General features: G+C 40.2%; 1 protein-coding gene across 2 annotated transcripts in view; it reads right to left on the reverse strand.

Annotated features, from left to right (window-relative positions):
* Positions 1 to 18,725, reverse strand: part of STIM2 (stromal interaction molecule 2) — a 125,189-nt gene extending 106,464 nt beyond the window's left edge. For both annotated transcript variants that reach the window (XM_079772282.1, XM_079772281.1), the window contains exon 1: positions 18,083 to 18,725. In XM_079772282.1, coding sequence (XP_079628408.1) covers positions 18,083 to 18,482 — 400 coding nt within the window. In that variant the 5' untranslated portion in view covers positions 18,483 to 18,725. The remainder of the gene's footprint in view (positions 1 to 18,082) is intronic.
* Positions 18,726 to 18,987: the final 262 nt, after the last annotated feature.

Consider the following 18,987-nt stretch of genomic DNA (forward strand, 5'->3'; position numbering starts at 1 on the left):
GATTGAAATTTCTTTTAAGAGCCAAATTTTTTAAACTTAAACTTCTTCTAATGCCACTTCTTCAAAATAGACTCGCCCAGGCCGTGGTATTTTGTGGAAGAGCCACATTCAAGGGGCCAAAGAGCTGCATGTGGCTCGCGAGCCACAGTTTGAAGACCACAGGTTTAAGTGAAGCAGACATGTCTTTATTTTGCCTAGGTTTTACAAATCTAAATCCATGTTAATAGTTGACTTTTATGTCTATAAAAAATGTTTCTATAAGTTATATATGTCCAAGCTAAAGAATGATAATTGATTTCTTCTTAGTTTTCATTAGACATTGAGGTTTTTTTGTGTGTTTTTTCCCACTGATAATTAGAGAGTGGAAGAGAGAGGGAAAGACAGAGAGAAATATCCATGTGAGAGAAACACATCGATTGGTTGCCTCCTGCACAAGCCCTGACCAGGGCCTGAGCCAGGGAGAAGCCTGCAACCGAGGTACATGCCCTTGACCAGAATTGAACCCAGGACCCTTCAGTCCGCAATCAAACAGGTTAGGGCAGATATTGAGGTTTTAAAGGTTAAAAACCTCAATATATATAGCACAACTTCTAGATTATATCCTACTAGAGGCCCGGTGCATGAAATTCATGCACAGGGGAGGGGGGAATCCCTCAGCCCAGCCTGCACCCTCTCCAATCTGGGACCCCTCAAGGGATGTTCAACTGCCCATTTAGGCGCGATCCCACCAGGATCGGGCCTAAACGGGCAGTCAGACATCCCTCTCACAATCCAGGACTGCTGGCTCCCAACCGCTCGCCTGTCTGCCTGCCTGATTGCCCCTAACCACTTCTGCCTGCCAGCTTGATCACACCCTAACCACTCCCCTGCCAGCCTGATTGACGCCTAACTGCTCCCCTCCAGCCTGATTGCACCTAACTGTCCTCCCCTGCTGGCCTGGTCACCCCCAACTGCCCTCCCCTGCAGGCCTGGTCCCCCCAACTGCCCTCCCGTGCAGGCCTGGTCCCAACCAACTGCCCTCCCCTGCAGGCCTGGTCCCAACCAACTGCCCTCCCCCTGCAGACCTGGTCCCTCGCAATGGCCTACCCTGTATGCCTGGTCTACCCAACTTCCCTCCCCTGCAGGCCTGGTCCCCCCCAACTGCCCTCCCTTGCAGGCTTGGTCCCTCCCAACTTCCCTCCCCTGCTGGCCTGATCACCCACAACTGCCCTCCCCTGCCAGCCATCTTGTGGCGGTCATCTTGTGTCCACATGGGGGTGGCCATCTTTGTGTTGGAGTGATGGTCAATTTGCATATTACTCTTGTATTAGATAGGATGGGTAAAAAATGGTTGAAAATTAAGTAAATAGTCAATGCTATGAGAAACCCAAGATGGAGGTTTAGTTCTTCCTGGCTCCCTAACACCTCATTTTTTGGATTTTACATCCCTTCATTCAGCATTTAAGCTGGACCTGAATTAGATGAAGGAATTTATGAGTGACTTTATTGAAAGTAGACATTTTACACCATTGGAAAGCTAATAAAAATGTATAAGACAACTTTTAATGCCCTTTTTATGGTTTATGTAAATGTTATACTAGATGCTAAATACAAAAGAAAATTAGATAGAAGGCAAACCTCAGATCATGATAGTTGACAGGATAGAAATAATCCAGAGTGTTTTTTTCATAGTGAAGGCCTAAGACCTGATGCTTTCCATTTATTTGCCCTTGCAGTTTGGGGGAAATTCAGCCTCAACTCCGATCCAATGGTTACAGTATTGCCCTATCCACAAGAGTCAGCAAGATGATGTCCATACCTAGACTTCCTAGGAATGAGCCTTTCTAGTGCTGTGAGACCAAACTACCCAACCAAAAGGTTGGTCATCAATACATCCTTCAGATTGGTTTATGACCAATAAATCTGTGGACAAAAAAGGAAAGGTGAGGTTCTATAGAAAGTAACCTCACAGGGTAATCTGATCATAAATTCCTAACTGGGCAGGTCATGGGGAGTAGTCATACCTGAGGCATCTAACTTTTTAGCAAAAGATTTATCTTTGCCTTAAGCAAGCCCTGCCCATTATTCTTGCATCCAGGTTAACACAGCTTTGAAATAAATAACCGCCTCCAAGAGAGCACATAATCTTAAGTACAATAATTTTCCGTGTATAAGACACCCCATGTATAAGACACCCCCCACTTTTCCAACCCAAAATTAAGAAATCAATATTTTAAACATAAAACAGAACATATTTTTATTTAGTAATTACCACAGGTAATATTTACATACCAGTACTATGATATTATGCAGCATATCACTTTATTCAGCCTCTGTTGCATCACTGCTCTCTTCTTCATTACTTTAGTTCCAGACATATCAATTTCTTCAACTTCTATTGTATCACTGCTGTCTTCTGAGTCACTGTCTATATATGTGAGATCATCCTCATAAACTGGTGGCATTTTCTGAGCTAACTTTGTTCGTGTTCTCATGGCCAACCCTTCTCTCCTCATGAAATTGAAGCACCATTTTGCCTTTCCTATAAAATCAATAATGTTCATTTCACTTGCAAACATTATCGCCTGACATTGAATAAGCGTGGTTGACACACATAAGCCACTCTGGCGCTGCTCCATAATCCAAGTCTTAAGCCTCTGCTCCAAATTTTCCCATTTTGCTGGTTTTCCTCTTAAGGCCTTCTTCTTTTTTGGCATCTTAAGGAGTTGTTCTTCCTGTTTTCTCCACTGTCTGATCATACACTGAGTGGGAGGAGGTCCAAACTGTCTCTCTGCAGCTCTGTTTCATGATCTTTTGCATAGCTGATTACATTCAGTTTGAATTTTGCAGAGTAAGACAATCGTTTACTGGTATTTATCTTTTTATTTGTTGACATCTTTATGGGCTCAGAACGCTCAGGTTCCTGTTGCATCTGTGCACTCTCCACCTCCACCTCCAATTACGGCATCAGCTGATGTCAGTAACAACAAGGCTCATGATTGGAGGAAGCCTGTTTGACAGGGTATGGGCAGCTACACACCCTCGTGGCTCCCTCCTCCCTCCTCGGCTGACTTCCATGTATAGACGCCCTTCAATTTTCAGTCTAACAATTTTAGAAATAAAATAGCATCTTATACACAGAAAAATACGGTGTATGTAATCCCATCCCTGAGCTGCTTCCTACCACCTTCATGTACTCTTCTTTACATTCCCTCCTTAATCTAAAATCATAAAAGAAACTGCAAACTGTTATTCTCTGAAGCATTTATTTTAGTCTGTTGAAATCTTGCTTTCAGCTGCATCTTGTGTTTGGTTCAAATAAATTTTATAAAATTTTTTTTAAAAAAAGAAGAGTCATGACTTAAGCCAACTGAAAAATATAGTAATCATAACTCATAACTGCTCAGTTTATGTAAGAAACTGAAAATTTATCCTGTAACATTTTTCCAGTCACAAATAAAGATGCTACAGTTCGTCCCAAACATATTTAAAACATATAAATTTTCAGTGCCAGCAAAGACGTCTTAGATAAAAACAGATGTCAATGATTAAATCATGGTATATTCCATACTGACTCACCATTTATTTTAAAGTGTTGGATACACTGTGTCAGAGCGATATTTGTAAACTATTAATCACTATACAGATATAAGATATAATTAATTACAATAAAAAATAAACCTTCAATTAAAAAAGTATCTACAAAGCTATGGTACAACTTTTACAAGAAAGCTACCATAATAGATAATTTAAATTATTAAAAAGAAAGAATAGCCACTGTGATACAACATAAGTAGAAAGATACTGCCAGTCAGAATTGCAAAAAGGAGGGTATAAACAATCTGTTAAGAAAGTTCCAAGGGAGCCCTGGCCAGTTTCTCTCAGTGGTTAGGGCGTCAGCCCAAGAACTGAAGGAAGGAGGGTTTGATTCCAGACAGAGCATGCGCCTCAGTTGCAGGCTCAATCCCCGGCCCTGGTGGAGGCGCATGCAGAAGCAACCAATCAGTGTGTCTCTCTCACAGCAATGTTTCTCTCTCTGGGTCCCTCCCTTCCCCTCTCTCTAAAAATCAATTGGAAATATCCTCAGGTAAGGATTAACAAAAAAAAGAAATTATAAGGTAGAAGAAGCCAGATTATTGAAGGTGACTCTGGAAAGACTTTATAACAAAAGAAACAGAGAAGAGCAGGAACCTTGCCAATTTTTACCCACTATTCTATCTCTAACTTGTACAATAGTACACTGAACACAGAATAGTCTCAATAAATATTTACTGACTGAATGAACAAACATTTGAAATGGACCTTGAGAGATGGAGAAGACACTCTAGTATGAAGGAAACATTCAAGCACGGAAATAAAGGAGGATATAAGGTACGTTCAAAGAACGAAGAGTAGTCTAATTTTGCTGGAGCGAACTTATGAAATACAGATCAGTAGGAGTTTGTGTCTGCTATGAGCTATATAACAAGTTTAAACTTAATTTGCTATTAATTAAAAATAATATTTTTAAAAATGAAAGTAATATATATGAGAGAATACAAGGTGAGTTACAAGATTGGCTCATCTAGCACAAATGATTTAGTTCAGAACTAATGTGAATGGAAAGAATGGGAAAAGGTCAAATGTAACCCCAAGAATTTAGATGGTTATAAAAACAGTGGCACCATTAAAAGAAATACAAAGTATTTTCATTTTATTTTATTTTTTCCATCACCATTTATCCCCTCAAAAAAAGAAAAGAAAGAAATACAAAGTTAAAAACAAACAAACAAAAAAAGATGGTTGATTGGAGGGGGAAGTCAGGTAAAGAATATTACATTTACTGAGCACTTATTCCTTGCTTAAGCACTTCAAACAACCCTGTTAAGTAGTCATACCCCCATTTTACAAATGAGGCAAAAGAGGTCAAGATACTTCCCCAAAGCTCACAAAGTGAATTTTAATCGTGTCATTCCTTCCCTCTTCCTTCCTAAGAGAACCTCCATTTTCTTCAAATATGGGGTAGCAATGTGCTCAGAAAGGTGGGCCCCAGCCCGAGGAAAATGAAACCTGACTGTTTCCCCTGCCCAACGGCCCAGGCCTGACCTTTGAGACATGAGAAGTATGTTGAGGGCATCAGAATCATGGGGATAATGAGGAACCTTCACCAATTTAAGAGCTGTCCTTGATTTCTCCCTTTCACTCTGGTTTCCCAATGGATTTCAGCAAACCAAACCCATTCTAATTACCAAATATCTTGCTAACCCTTCCTCTTCTACAATCCTAGTCCAAACTAGGATTAACTCTCAACTGGGTTGCTAATAACTATTTTCCTAGGCACTATAGTCACTCTTGCTCAAACAATTCATTCCCAAACAGCAGCCAAAAAAAATCTTTAAAATGGTAATCACGGAGCAATTGGAACCCTTGTGCTCTGTTGGTGGGATTGTAAAAAGGTACAACCACCATGGAAAATAGTATGGAGGTTCCTCAAAAAATTTAAAAATAGAATTACCCTATGATCCAGCAATCCTAACACTGAGTATATATAGCCAAAAGAATTGAGAGCAGAGAGATATGTGCACACCTGTGTTCATAGCAGTATATTCACAATAGCCAAGAGGTAAAAGCAACCCAAGGGTTCATCTACAGATGACTGGATGTAAAAAATACGGTATACATAAAATGAATATTACACAGCTTTAAGGAAGGAAATTCTGTTACATGCTACAACAAGAATGAACTTAGAGGACATTTATGTTACATGAAATAAGCTAGTCACAATGAAACAAATACTGGATGAGGTATCTTAAGCAGTCAAATTCATAGAAACTGAAAGTAAAATGGTGGCTACCAGGGGCTGGAAGGAGCTCTTTGATGGCACAGAGCTTCAGCTTCACAAGATGAAAAAGTTCTGGAGATCTGTTTCACAACAATGTGACTATACTTAACACAACTGAACTGTACACTTAGACATAGTTAAAACAGTAAGAATGGATTAAAAAGTGCTACATTTACACAAGGGAATACTATGCAGCTGTAAAAAAAAAGAGAAGGATTTCATACCCTTTGATACAGCATGGAGGGACCTGGAGAATGTTATGCAAAGTGAAATAAGCCAGTCAGAGAAAGACAAGTATTACATGATCTCATTTATATGTGGAATCTAATGAATAAAATAAACTGACTAACAAAATAGAACCAGAGACATTGAAGCATGCAACAGACTAATGTATTTCAGAGGGGTGTGGGGGTGGGAAGAGATTAACCAAAGAACTTATATGCATGTATGCATAACCCATGGACATGGACAATAGTGCAGTGAAGGCCAAGGAAGGGGGCAGGAACAGGATGGAGAGGATTAATGGGAGAGAAGAAGGGGAGCATCTATAATACTTTCAACAATAGAGATAAATTTTTAAAAAGATAAATTTTAAAAAAATTAATTAAAAAATAGTTAAGATGGTAAATTTCCATGGTGTGTTTTATTTTACAGAAAAAAAACCTAAGTAAATCATGCCACTTCACCCCCTCCTTAAAACACTTCAATTATTTCCTATCACCCACTAAATAAAACCCCAAACAAGGTTTGTGCGGCTTTGTACCATTTGGCCTTTTCCTCTTATAAAACCAGATCACATGCTACTCTCCCCTTCCCTCAAGATGTTCAGTAGAAATGATATTCTTTCACTTCTTCAAATAATTCTAATTCCTTGATAGCATTTCTCACAAATTGAAATGCTTTTTTCTTAATATCGTCCCAACTGAAATGCAAGTTCCATGGGAACAAGGACCTCATCAATCTTGTTCATCATGTGTCCCTCGTAATTATCATATGCCTGGTATATACTTAATATTCAAATATTAAGAGATTTCACATTTTGAAAAAAATTACCCTCTGAGTCTATTATAAAATATATACAAATATACATACAGATCTTAAAGGACTATAACTGATGTTACAGCTGTTATATCTAGTTGTTGAGTAGACATACTTTCTACTTTGTACTTTTCAGTATGTTCTAACTTCCCTTTAATAAATCTTTATATGCAGAAATTAAAGATCTTTTAAGTCTGATATTTTAACTGCAAAGTGCTTTAAATATTTTAATTATATAAAATAAAGGTACAAAATGACTTAAGCTACTGATGGAACTAACTTTTTAAGCCCGGCTTGGCTCAATGGTTTTGTGTTGACCTATGAACCAGGAGGTCACGGTTTGATTCCGGGTCAGGGCACATGCCCGGGTTGCAGGCTCGACCCCCAGTGTGGGGTGTGCAGGAGGCAGCTGATCAATGATTCTCTCTCATCACTGATGTTTCGCTCTCTCTCCCTCTCCCTTCCTCTCTGAAATCAATAAAAATATATATTTTTAAAAATACCATATTACTCTTCAATCTCACTGTCTATATTCAGTTTCATATGTCCACAGTTTTAAGTACTTTCTAACCATTAATGAGTATTTAGATCACAGAGGTGACTAAAAACTTTATCTTCATAATTTTTAAATGAATATAAAACATCTTAACAATAATTCTCAATACATCACAGCACAGTTATACAACTAACCTACATCTATATCTATAGATTTTTTTTTAAGTCAACAATTGAAAGCTTACACTTGCTAGATTCTGTTCTAAGCACTTTACATAGATTGACTCATTCATACTTCAAACTCATATCAGAGGTAAGGAAAGTTAGGCACTAGTAGATTAAATTACCTACCCAAAATTATAAAACCACAGCCAGACTGGAACTCAAGCCCAAGAAATCCTGCTCAAGTCTAACGGCTATGCTCTTAATCACACTGTACAAAAGTGGGAACAGACTTATGGCCCAGAAAAAGTTCAAGATACAAAAGGCTATGCTTCTTAAAAATTATATCCCATCTTTAAGGAATATTCATTTTAAAAAGTACAAATAGTAATTCCCCACTTATTGATACCATTTTTTAAAAAAGTCGTTTATCTTAAGCCCCAGGAATTATATAATTTAAATGGCTTTTTAAGATGTCAGACATTTAATAGTAAAATTTTATAAAAGAAAAAATGGTTATTTACCAATGATAAATGAAGAAGGAACTCATAAAGTTCCTTAGACAATAAAAATACAGAATTTAACATTAATCAGAATGTGTAATTCTGCTACTTCTCCAGCTCATTTCCTAATTCAACCAATTACACCCTGTGCTTTATTATATCCTTGGCACTGAAGAATTTTTAAAGTATACACTATTTGAGAGAAATCCTAAATCTCCATTACATATAATCACCTGTTATGGGGATGATGTAAGGGTTAAAGGAGATAAAATATACAAATACCTGGCATAAATTTGAATCCCACATGCAAATATGAACGTTGGTATCCTACAAGCAGGCTGACCATTGACTCTGCCTTATTTGGTAATTCACAATCTGCATCTAGCATTCTCAAAGGCCAATGTCTTTGGTAAATACCACTCCCCACTCAGCTTCCTCCTCTCATACCACTATACTTTTCCCTATCTGACAAACTCCTGCACATTTCAGCGAATACAGTTACGCTGGGGGAAACTCTTCATTAATAACCCACCTCTTCACATCAAAGTTAGGAACTCCTCTTTGTCATTCTATTAAATACAGCACACACCCTTCTGCCCTATACCTACATCACAATGCATCATCACCCTTTAAGTGGGTATATATATATATACTCTTGGAATACAAAGCAGGGTCAATATCTTACTGATCTTGAAATTCCAAAGACCTAACTTAGTTACTGGCACATAACAGTTACTGAATTTTTTTGTTTACTGGGTTTTTGTTCGTTTGTTAATGAAGAATAAAAGTGATACAAAAGAGAGAGAGAAAAAAAACCCTACATTTATTTATATCATACCTTGTTCCAAAGAAGGGAGAAGGGAGGATTATTCTTAATACTACAAATATAAAACAAGAAATTCCTAATATTCTGAGAGAGCGCTGGCCGGTGTGTTAAATGGTTAGAGCATCAACCCAGGCACCGAAAGAGAACAGGTTTGATTCCTGGTCAAGGGCACATACCTGGGTTTCAGGTTTGATCCCTGGCCTGGTTGGGGCGTGTGCAGGAGGCAACCAATTGATGTGTCTCTCTCACGTCAATGTTTCTCTCTCTCTCTCTCTCTCTCTCTCTCTCTCTCTCTCTCAACCCCTCTCGCTCCCTCTCTTCCTTCCACTCTCTCTAAAAAAAAAAAAAAAAAAAAAAAAAAATCAAAGGGAAAAATAACTTCGGGTAAGGATTAAACAAAATAGACTTACTATTAAAATTTTGTTTAATCCTCACCAGAAGATATGGTTTTTCATTATTTTTTTTTTTTTAGAAAAAGAGGAAGGGTGAGAGATAACAAAACACTGATGTGAGAGAGAAACACCCATTGGTTGCCTCCCATAGGCAAAACAACTGGGAATGGAACCTGAAACCCAGGCATGTGCCCTGACCGGGAATCGAACCCACAACCTTTCGGCATAGGGGACCACGCTCCAACCAATTGAGCCACCTGGCCAAAGTAGAAGGAACTGCTCAAAGTGACACACAGTAGGGAAACAGAGGGAAAATCATATACTTGTCATTAATGTTTTGAAAAGTTATATAGAGGTTTATCGCTGGAGAATAGGAATAAAAAAGAAGAGGGATTAAGATGATCTATTACGCAACATCATATATTTTTTAAAAGAAAGAAAAACAGTAGTGGAAAGAAAACATGAGCACAATAACATGAACCCGTAAAATGTACAGTGTGTTGAATAGCAGGTAAAAATTTCAAATAAAGGTTTAAAAAACCTTTTTACTTATTAAGAATCATTTAAGAAACTACTACAAATCCCTCCCATTACTCTAGGGGTCTGTGATGAGGTAGTTTAATAAAGTAGTTTTGAAATGTTTCAGTTCCCTATAATGGCAAGCTCTGGATGATCAAAGAGAGAGGCAGAGAAAGAAAGTGAAAAGACTAGAGGGAAAGAGTAAGTTACACAGAGGCCAAGATCCATAAGCACACATAAAGACAAATTCACTTGCAAGAAACATTGGGACAGACACAGGCACTTAGGTTCTGAGATGAAGGTCAATCCAAGTAAACTGTTCTCATACTCTGTGGTTCCCTAGTCCTGGGGAAATGGAGGAAAGGGGGTGCTACCAATATCTTAAGAAAACAGAATAAGCCACTATTAAACATCCTAAAACTATTTTCAGCCTTAATCTTAAACTGTTTCACTTTAGACAATACAGCTGAGGAAACCTAGAAGAAAGGAAATTACTCTCAAGCCTGCAGCCATGATGGTTATGCAGTATCACCTCGAGGGCCAAATGAAATAAAGCCAAAAATCAAATCAATCATTGGCTTGGGGTGCCCTATCGCCAATTTAGAACTTTCCTAGTAATGAAGTTCTCTGAGGAGGAAATGTTCAGCTAGATGAGGAACACTAGACTGAGGAGAGAACCACAGTTAAAAGCAAGCAGCAAGAACGAAACCAGTCAAGAGAATAGTTACTAAAGGTAGGATTAGAAAGTGTCAAGAAGGATTAAATATCTAATACCTACTAACATAAAGATCTAGAAGGATAAGGAAAAGAACAAATCAATTAGATTATCTACAAATCAAGCTTGAAATCCACACAGTGAAATTCAAAAGTTAATTTTGAAACAAATAACATGCCAGTACTCTGAAACGTCATTCAACTCTGATGCATTATAATGTTAGTTAAATGAGGAAATTGTTATCCTTTATTAAGGAACAAACATTCATTTTTAAATATGGAATACTACAAAGCTCTATATAAAAAACCTTGTAAATCACCTCATAAGTCCAATCATACACAAAAATAATTTTTACATAAAATGGGCACATTTGAAATCAGAAAGACACCACAACAGTGTTTCTTCTTGCATATTTTCAAGGACTTGTATCAATTTAAGTCATTTTACAAACTCCAGGTGTTTAAAATTAAAAGGTAATTTTTGTTTCTTAAACTTCTGATAGCCAGATTCCTTTCAAATCTAACAGTAAAATTTTATAAAGTTTCCTCTAAACATTTTCATAGCCAATGCATAATTTAAACTATCAAAACCTCTATTCCAATATAGCTTCCTAACTGGCCTATTTTTTTAAATTTCTATTATCTCCTCACTTCATCTACCCAGACCTTTCTCAAACACAGAGTCATGACATTCATTCCCTTGTTCCAAAACCACAGTACTTCTCAAACCCTGACAGAATAATAGATTTAGAACTCAAGTTTAGGAACAAAACACTTTGAAATGTCAAAATACCTTTCAAGCCTTTTGTTTTACCTTAAAAATTAAATTTATAGTCTCCGTAACATATTCATTTTTAGTATTGGTAAATTAAACATAGCAAAATATTTTGTTACTATTAATTAAATATTTAATGTTTTTTTCCCAAATAATCTAGTAAAATGAATATGCCAAGAAAATGCATCATAATTTTCCTGTGGCTTTCCATACTCTCCAGCACATGGTTAAGTACCCAATTTTAGATGTGTTGATATTTCAATATCTAGAGAATAAATTAGGGAATATTAAAGCCCTTGATAATCTGGCCTGAACCGTCTTTCCCTGTGCTTAACTAAAAAATAAAAAGCTAAAAAAAACCCCAAAACACCTATTAATTTACTCCTTATCCCTCTTATGCCTCCTCCTAGAAAGCCCTTTCCCTCATCTCCTCAAGAAGCTGTATCCATATACAAGGTCCAGCTCAAACCCTACCATCCTCCAAGTAATCTTCCCTAATAGCCTTCCTTTCTCAAAAATTTGCAGTCCATCGTGGTACTAATCAGTCTGTCTCATTATGTTTAGTTGTATGTAAAAGGATGCATACAACATTTAGTTGTATGTATAAGGATGCATACAACATACCAGTTAAGAATCAAAGCCTTGGAATCAGAGAAACTCAGGTCAACATCTGACTCTGCAATTTACTAAGTATGACCTTGGGCAAATTAAGAATCATCCTGCATGGGCTTTGTCTGTTTAATGAAAATTGCCGCTATCAGGGTTAACCTCAGAATCAAAAATAGTGATGGGTATAAAGCACTTAGCACAATACTGACAGTAATAGTTTAATAAATATACCTATTATTCCCAATATGCAGACGCATGTCTTACTCACTTTGTATTCTTTTCCATGTAGTGTTTTGCATATGCTTAATAATTTCTTGGTTGATGAGATCTGATCAATTCAGAACTAATCTCCTAGACAGATCTTAATAAGATCCAAATTCTAGTGAATATCAAAAATGGCTCACTTATCATATTATTACCAGTTAATTTTAACATTAGCTTAACCATTTTATACTTTAGATACCATACACATAAATACAGATCCCAAAGCATCATTCTGAAAGTATTCCACACTGCATTATTATCTTAAGTAGGCCAATATGGGAAATGCCTGATATCCTATATAATAAAAGGCTAATATGTAAATAGACTGAACAGCGGAACAACCGAACAACTGGTCGCTATGACATACGCTGACCACGAGGGCACGCACGCAGAACATGGCAGGCATTGGTAGCAGGCAGCAGAGCGCAGAAGATGGCAGGCGTCGTCCGTGGCAGGATGGTGGAGCAGGTGAGTGGGGGTGCCAGACCAAGGCGGAGGGGTGCCAGTCACCGTGACTGGGGTAAGCCTCTGGTGGTTACTGAAAATTCTTTGCTCCCGCACGCCATGGTCCCGCCCGGCACTCGCACCAGTCCTGGTCACACCCGCTGCTGGTGCCGGAGCTGCCGCTCGCACCAGCTGCCAGCCCCCTGATCCTGATTGCTCAGCGCCGTCAGAGGGAGCGAGCAGTGGCTGCCAGCCATGATCGCCCCTGAGGGCTTCTCCACCTCCCCCTGCTCCTGAGGGACAATCAGGGCAGCAGCCACCACTCGCACCTGCTGATGGCCCCACTTGCACCTGCTGCTGGCTCCAGCCCCAATCGCTCCACACCATCAGCAGGTGCAAGCGGGGCCGGGGCCGTCAGCACATGGGAGCGGTGGTGGGAGCGGGGCTGCCTACAGCACATGGGAGTGGCGGGCGGGGGTGCGGAGGATGGGCCGAGACCCGCCTCTGTGCCCACCACAGCCTTGCAGCCCACAGTTCCTTTCAAGGTGCACGAATTTGTGCACTGGGCCCCTAGTAGTTACATAAAAGTCTAAATCTGAACACATTAGCAAGTATCCAAAGCAAGCCTTTAGCAAATTTAAGAATTCCCATGTGGATCCTACTATTTTAAAGTTACACTAAATCCTGAATCCATTTTTCCAACTGACCCTCTGAGTTGTTCCTGTGCCAGGGGATTCCCAACAGAGACCAATCAGTTCTGCCCTGGTATTCTCAAGAAGAGCACCAAGGTATGCAATGTTTCCAGATCAACAAGATTCCTAATTCTTAAATGTACACAAAAGGCTATATCAAAATGGATGAGTATATTCTTTATTCCTAAAATTAGCAACAGAAAAACAAAAGCAAATAAACAAAAACCTACAGCAATGCCAAAGACTTATGAAGAAAGGAACCATGATAACTACAGGGAAGGAAAAAGAAGATACAGCAGAAAACCAAGCCATCAAAAGGCAGCTCAGGAAATCCTAAGCTAAATTCAGAAAGAGAAACTTCAGCCCTGGCTGCTGGCTCGGTTGGTTGGAGCATCATCCTGTACACCAAAAGGTTGTAGGTTCAGTTCCTGGTCAGGGCACAAACTAGGTTTTGGGTTTGATCCCTAGTCAGGGCTCAGATAGGAGGCAACCTATCAATGTTTCTCTCTCTCTCTCTCTCTCTCTCAAACCAATTTTTAAAAAGATCCTACCCTAGCCATCCTCCAAGTATGGCTAGGTGGATAAAGTAGATAAAGCATCGGCCCATGGATTGAAGGGTCTTGGGTTCGATTTTGGTCAAGGGCACATACCTCAGTGCAGGCTCCTCCCCAGACCTAGTCACAGCATACGTGGGAGGCAAACAATTGATGTGTCTCTGTCACATCAATGTTTCTCTCTCTCTCTGTCTCTCCCCCTCCCTTCCACTCTCTCTAAAAATCAATGGATAAATATCCACGGGTGAGGATTAACAACAATAAATATATATATATTTGTTGGTTTAAAAAAAAATAAAAGAAAAACTTCACTAAAGGAGGAAAAGCAGTTTTACTATAGTACTATGTGAACTACACTGAGTTTACTGTCACACACTGTAAATATTAACAAATGTATTCATCCTAAAATATTCCTCAAAGCAACATATATAAACTACACTAAAAAAAAAAAACTATTTTAAAAATGACATTTGCTGTTTAAATGTTAGGGATGCAAGATGAGGATCATTAAAAGTAAAAGCTTAAAATCTTTCCAGTGACAATCATATTCATGTGAGATATTTTCATCTAAATTAATGATAAACCCACAATTCATGTGTTTAATGCTAGAGAATACAGTGGCTCTTCTAAAATTCTTTGAAACTGAAAAGAATTATTTTAAATTTCCATTGAAATTTTAATACTTCCAAAAGACATGTTTTAAAATGTTTTTTAAATTAGTGATATTATAGTTAAGAAAAAACTTTATATAGGCACTAAGTAAGGTTGCATTCATGCATTTAAAAAATGAGAGAAGCAAATATTTCCAAAGTTATTATTTGTTTCAAAAACTTATGAAATAAGTAGTTCCATATAAGAAAATTTTAACATTTAAATTGTTCTGCATTATTTTGCAATAATAAATAATTGTCCTGTATATATGCGATATATTTATGTATTTGGGAGTGTGTGAGTGTGTGTGTGTGTGTGTGTGTGTGTGTGTGTGTGTATAATGTGTATATATACAGGGTGTCCCAAAATTATGTATAAACTTTAACAGTTTATTCTATTACATTTTGAAAATGAAATGTATTTTAATAAACACCACCTTTATAATTATTCAAAGTACTGAATAATTTTTTTTCTTGCCCTTTCATAAACTATTTCTCAAGGACCGTATCTGATGAGATCAATTCCTCCTGACTAGGATCAACTCATTGATGCTAAATCTGATAGGCAAAAAAAGAAAAACATATAGTAACCAGTAAATTATTAAAGCACTGCTTTACATCACAATCAATAAACTCTCAGTCATCAATCCCTAATCTGCCTTAAAGTTTAATTACTTTCAAAGAAAGAGCCCTAATACATATAATTTAAGACCTTATTACACAGCATTATAAATATTTATTTCCCCTTATCTAAATATATGCACACTGAATCATGAAAAGGTAATATAAAAAAGAAAAGGAAATGTAAACATTCATTATGACAGGAGATCTGTTTACTTTGATGATTTCTCATAATATCTCTATAAGAATACTTGCTTGCTTAAAACATGCGATAGATTATTTAAAGGAAGTTTATTCTTAAAATACACTAAAGGTCTGAAGTAAAACTTTTGAGAGGCACAAATTTAGTAGAAAAGAATGTTTTCTAAATTTTATTAATGAGGCAAACTCTAATGAAGGTTCTAAAGATCAGTATTAAAAATACCAATCTGCAGATGAAGAGAGAAGATAAAGTGATTTTGGCTGTCATTGTCAGAGCTATTCAGAATAATCACAGCTAAATAACAACTTTAATATGGAGTCAAAGAGATTAATTCTCTCAGAATTCTTTCAAGAATTTGCCATTTTCAAAATTCCCATGAAGCTTAGTTTTATTACTGATGCTCTCTACTCCATTTCTATCCATTAACACTGCCTAGAATAAGATAACAGTATTTTTTAAGTTCAGTCTATGGGTCTACTTCCTGAAGTGTACAACATTAATAATTATGTTCTGGGTGTAGCACAACATTTACCAATGGAAACCATAAAAGAAAGCACTATTCACACAATCAGAAGACTAGGAAGGAACTTTACAGAGACCATACAGTTCAAAGAAATGTTTAATATGCTCTTTCTTTATCGTAGACTCGCAATCTACCTTTTCCCAAATACCAGTGCTATTGACTGTACTTACATAAACTTATTAAAATGACCACAATTTAACTTGTACATCGTATAGTTTACCTTAAACTTTAAATGGACATGTTTAATTTGCTAAAAATCTATCTTCTACCAAAGGGAAAGAACAAGAACATTACAAATAAATTCCAGGGTTAATATTATTTTATTACACTTATTTTAAAGCACTATAGTACAATCTCACTTCGCACTATAGTGCAAAAAGCTTGATATGTCAAACTTTTTAACCAGTAAGTATCAGCCTTCCTTTTTCACAATGCTGCAAATATCCCAGAAATTTAAGTCTTCAAAAGGAAAGATTATAAACAGTTTATTAAAATAAAATTCCATCGGAAGTCATTTTCTTGATATAATCCACATAGCATACAATAAATATACTGTTCGTGGTTCATAAATACTAACTTTCCTGAATCACGTGTCCTTCTACCAACTACATGTTAACAAAACACCCAATTACTTTTTTAATCTTTTCTGTTCAAGAAACCAAAAGCCCTACCCCTATAGCTAGCTCCTAGAAGCTCAAATATTTGTTTCCCTGCCTTCCTGCGTGAGGCAATAAACCTTCATATTATATTTTTATCCTGCAACTTTCCTAATAAGCACTATTCTTCACCACATTTTTATTTGCCACATTTTTATTTGGAGGATAAAGACTAGTAAGCATAAGACTATCCAATCTATCCTCTCACTCAAACTATACTAGGCACCTAATACTGATCATTCTATAACCATTTCACCCAAATTACCCAGTGACAGGTTTGATGTTTCAAGTCCCATTCAAAAGGGCTCGATATGTTTCAGAGTAGAGCAAGTTAAATACGCCTATCATTATATTCTAGACATTACAAAACTTCCAAAAAAGCTTGAGAAGTTCACCAACGCCCTCCTCTCTCCCCTCTAGAATAGTAAACATCCTGTCACAGAATCCAGAGAATAGTGGCTTTGCTCTAGAGAACAGAGCAAACACTTCTCAGAGCAGCTGTTAGTAACTTTCAGATGGCTGCTGGACTAGCACTTCGGTTAAATTAATGATGTCATCTTGTTCTGCTTTGCTTTCTCTTTTTCAGTCCTGCAATTAATGTAGAAAACCTACAGATTACTTTTTAAAAGAAAGTACCAAAAAAAAACACAAAAAACACATACGCTACACTACTTCTCCAAAAGAAATCATTTTAAGATCCTTACATCATTACTTAATCCACAACGTATCAGTTATACAGGACACTGGAAGGCTGAAAAAGATTCCATTCTCTACCTAGACTTACCAGTCACGTTTGCAAGTTTTCAATAACGTCGAGAACGTTCTGTGTTTCAGAGGTGCTGGTGCAGTCTATCAGAAGAACTGTGCAGCTCACAGACAAGCCCTGAATGTCCTGCACTTGATCAATGGTAGGTACATTTCTTGTTAACCTGCTGCGCTTTCTGCACCCTTTGTCACCCGGCGATGCTCCCACCAGCAAATACTTTCCCATCTTTTAAAACGGCCTTCCTCCCACAGCTCAAAAACAAAACACACACACTAGGCTTGGAGGTTTCCTCATTCTAACACGGAACCACTAATCCCACTAGGTAGTATGACTCTCAAAGAATCCTTTCGCTGCCTCCCCTGGGAACTCGTGCTCGGCGGGGCTGTGAACCTCAAAACGCGCTGCCCGCTGCCTTTGCAAAGGCAGCACCAGAAGCAGACTCAATACCGCATTGCCGCTGTTGACTTTTCCTAGCAGCTTAAAAAAATAAAAATAAAAAATAAAAAAATCAGCCCAGCACCCTGCAGACCCTGCTGGCTCTGCTGCAGCACGGAAGGGAAGCTCCGCAGCGCTCAGCAAGGATCACCGGGGAGCCCGACCTAAGGGCGGAGAGGCGAGTGCCCTGGGGAGGCTCTGTCGAAAGCGGGGTGTCGGGGGTAAGGGGGAGGCGTCCGTCCGAGTGTAGGGGACCGCGACAGAGCAGCGGCCAGGACACTGGCGCCTGGGCGCTCGGCTCGGCATCGCGCACTGGCCAGGGCCGTCGGATAGCGGGCGCCCGGGGGCCCCTCCCGAGAACGGGGATCCTGCAACGACGGGTTGAGCGCCCCCCCCCCGCCCCCCACCTCCCCACGGTCCCCCGCCGTCTCCCGGCCCTCACCTGTCATGAGCGCCGGGCTGTCGCCCGCAGCCGAGGCGGGAGAGGAGGCGGCAGCCGCCGACGCGCGCCTCCCACGGAGGTTCCTGGGCACCAGCTCGCATCCGTCCGCCGCGCCAGCCACCAGCAGCCCGAGCACCAGCAGCGCAACCCAGCGCCGCCGCCGCCGCAGCCAGCCCGAGGCCAGGCCGGGCGCCGTCGCGGGATGAGGGCGCGGAGGAGGAGGAGCGGGGAGCCATCGCGGCGGCGCCCCGACCGCCGGCCACTCGCTCCCTCCTCGCCAAGCCGCCGCCTGCGACTCCTCGGGCCGCCCCCGCCGCCTCAGACTCCAGCTCCCTGCGGACGCCAGCCTGGTCCCCCTGGCACCGGCGGCCTGCGGAGCCCGGGTCCCGGCGGCGTTCATTGGTTCCGGTTATGGAGAAAAAAAAAGTGAGGGGCAGAGAGGTGCGGCGTCTCCGGCCGCGCGCGACACCCGCGCTGCTGCGGCAGCGAGACCAGGACCCGCTGCTCTGGCGCCTCCGAACACCAGCCCAGCGCCCGAGCCGCCGCCGCCGCCGCCGCCGCCGCCGCGGCGCATCCCCCCGCCCCCTCCGGCCCGCGCTTGTCGTAGTACCACGGGCGGCCGGCGCCTCCGCCCCACACACTGGCTCGCATACCAATCCCCCGCCTCCTTCAGGGCCTGCTCCGCGCAGGCGCGGCGCTGCTCCACTGCGCCTGCGCGGCGCCCCGCCCCGCCCCGCCCCCGAGGGCGTTCCCCGGAGGACGGAGTGCGCGGGGGGGGGGGGGGGGGGGTCTGATGATTTAGCTGAGCTGCTGAAATGGGGGGTCCGAAGGAAGACGGGCACGCCCTCCTCCCCCCCTTCAAGCCCTCGCCGCGATTGCCGGGAAGTGGGGAGGGGCTGGGGGGG

This window comes from Cnephaeus nilssonii (assembly GCF_951640355.1).
Source record: "Cnephaeus nilssonii genome assembly, chromosome: 1".
Classification (NCBI taxonomy): domain Eukaryota; kingdom Metazoa; phylum Chordata; class Mammalia; order Chiroptera; family Vespertilionidae; genus Cnephaeus; species Cnephaeus nilssonii.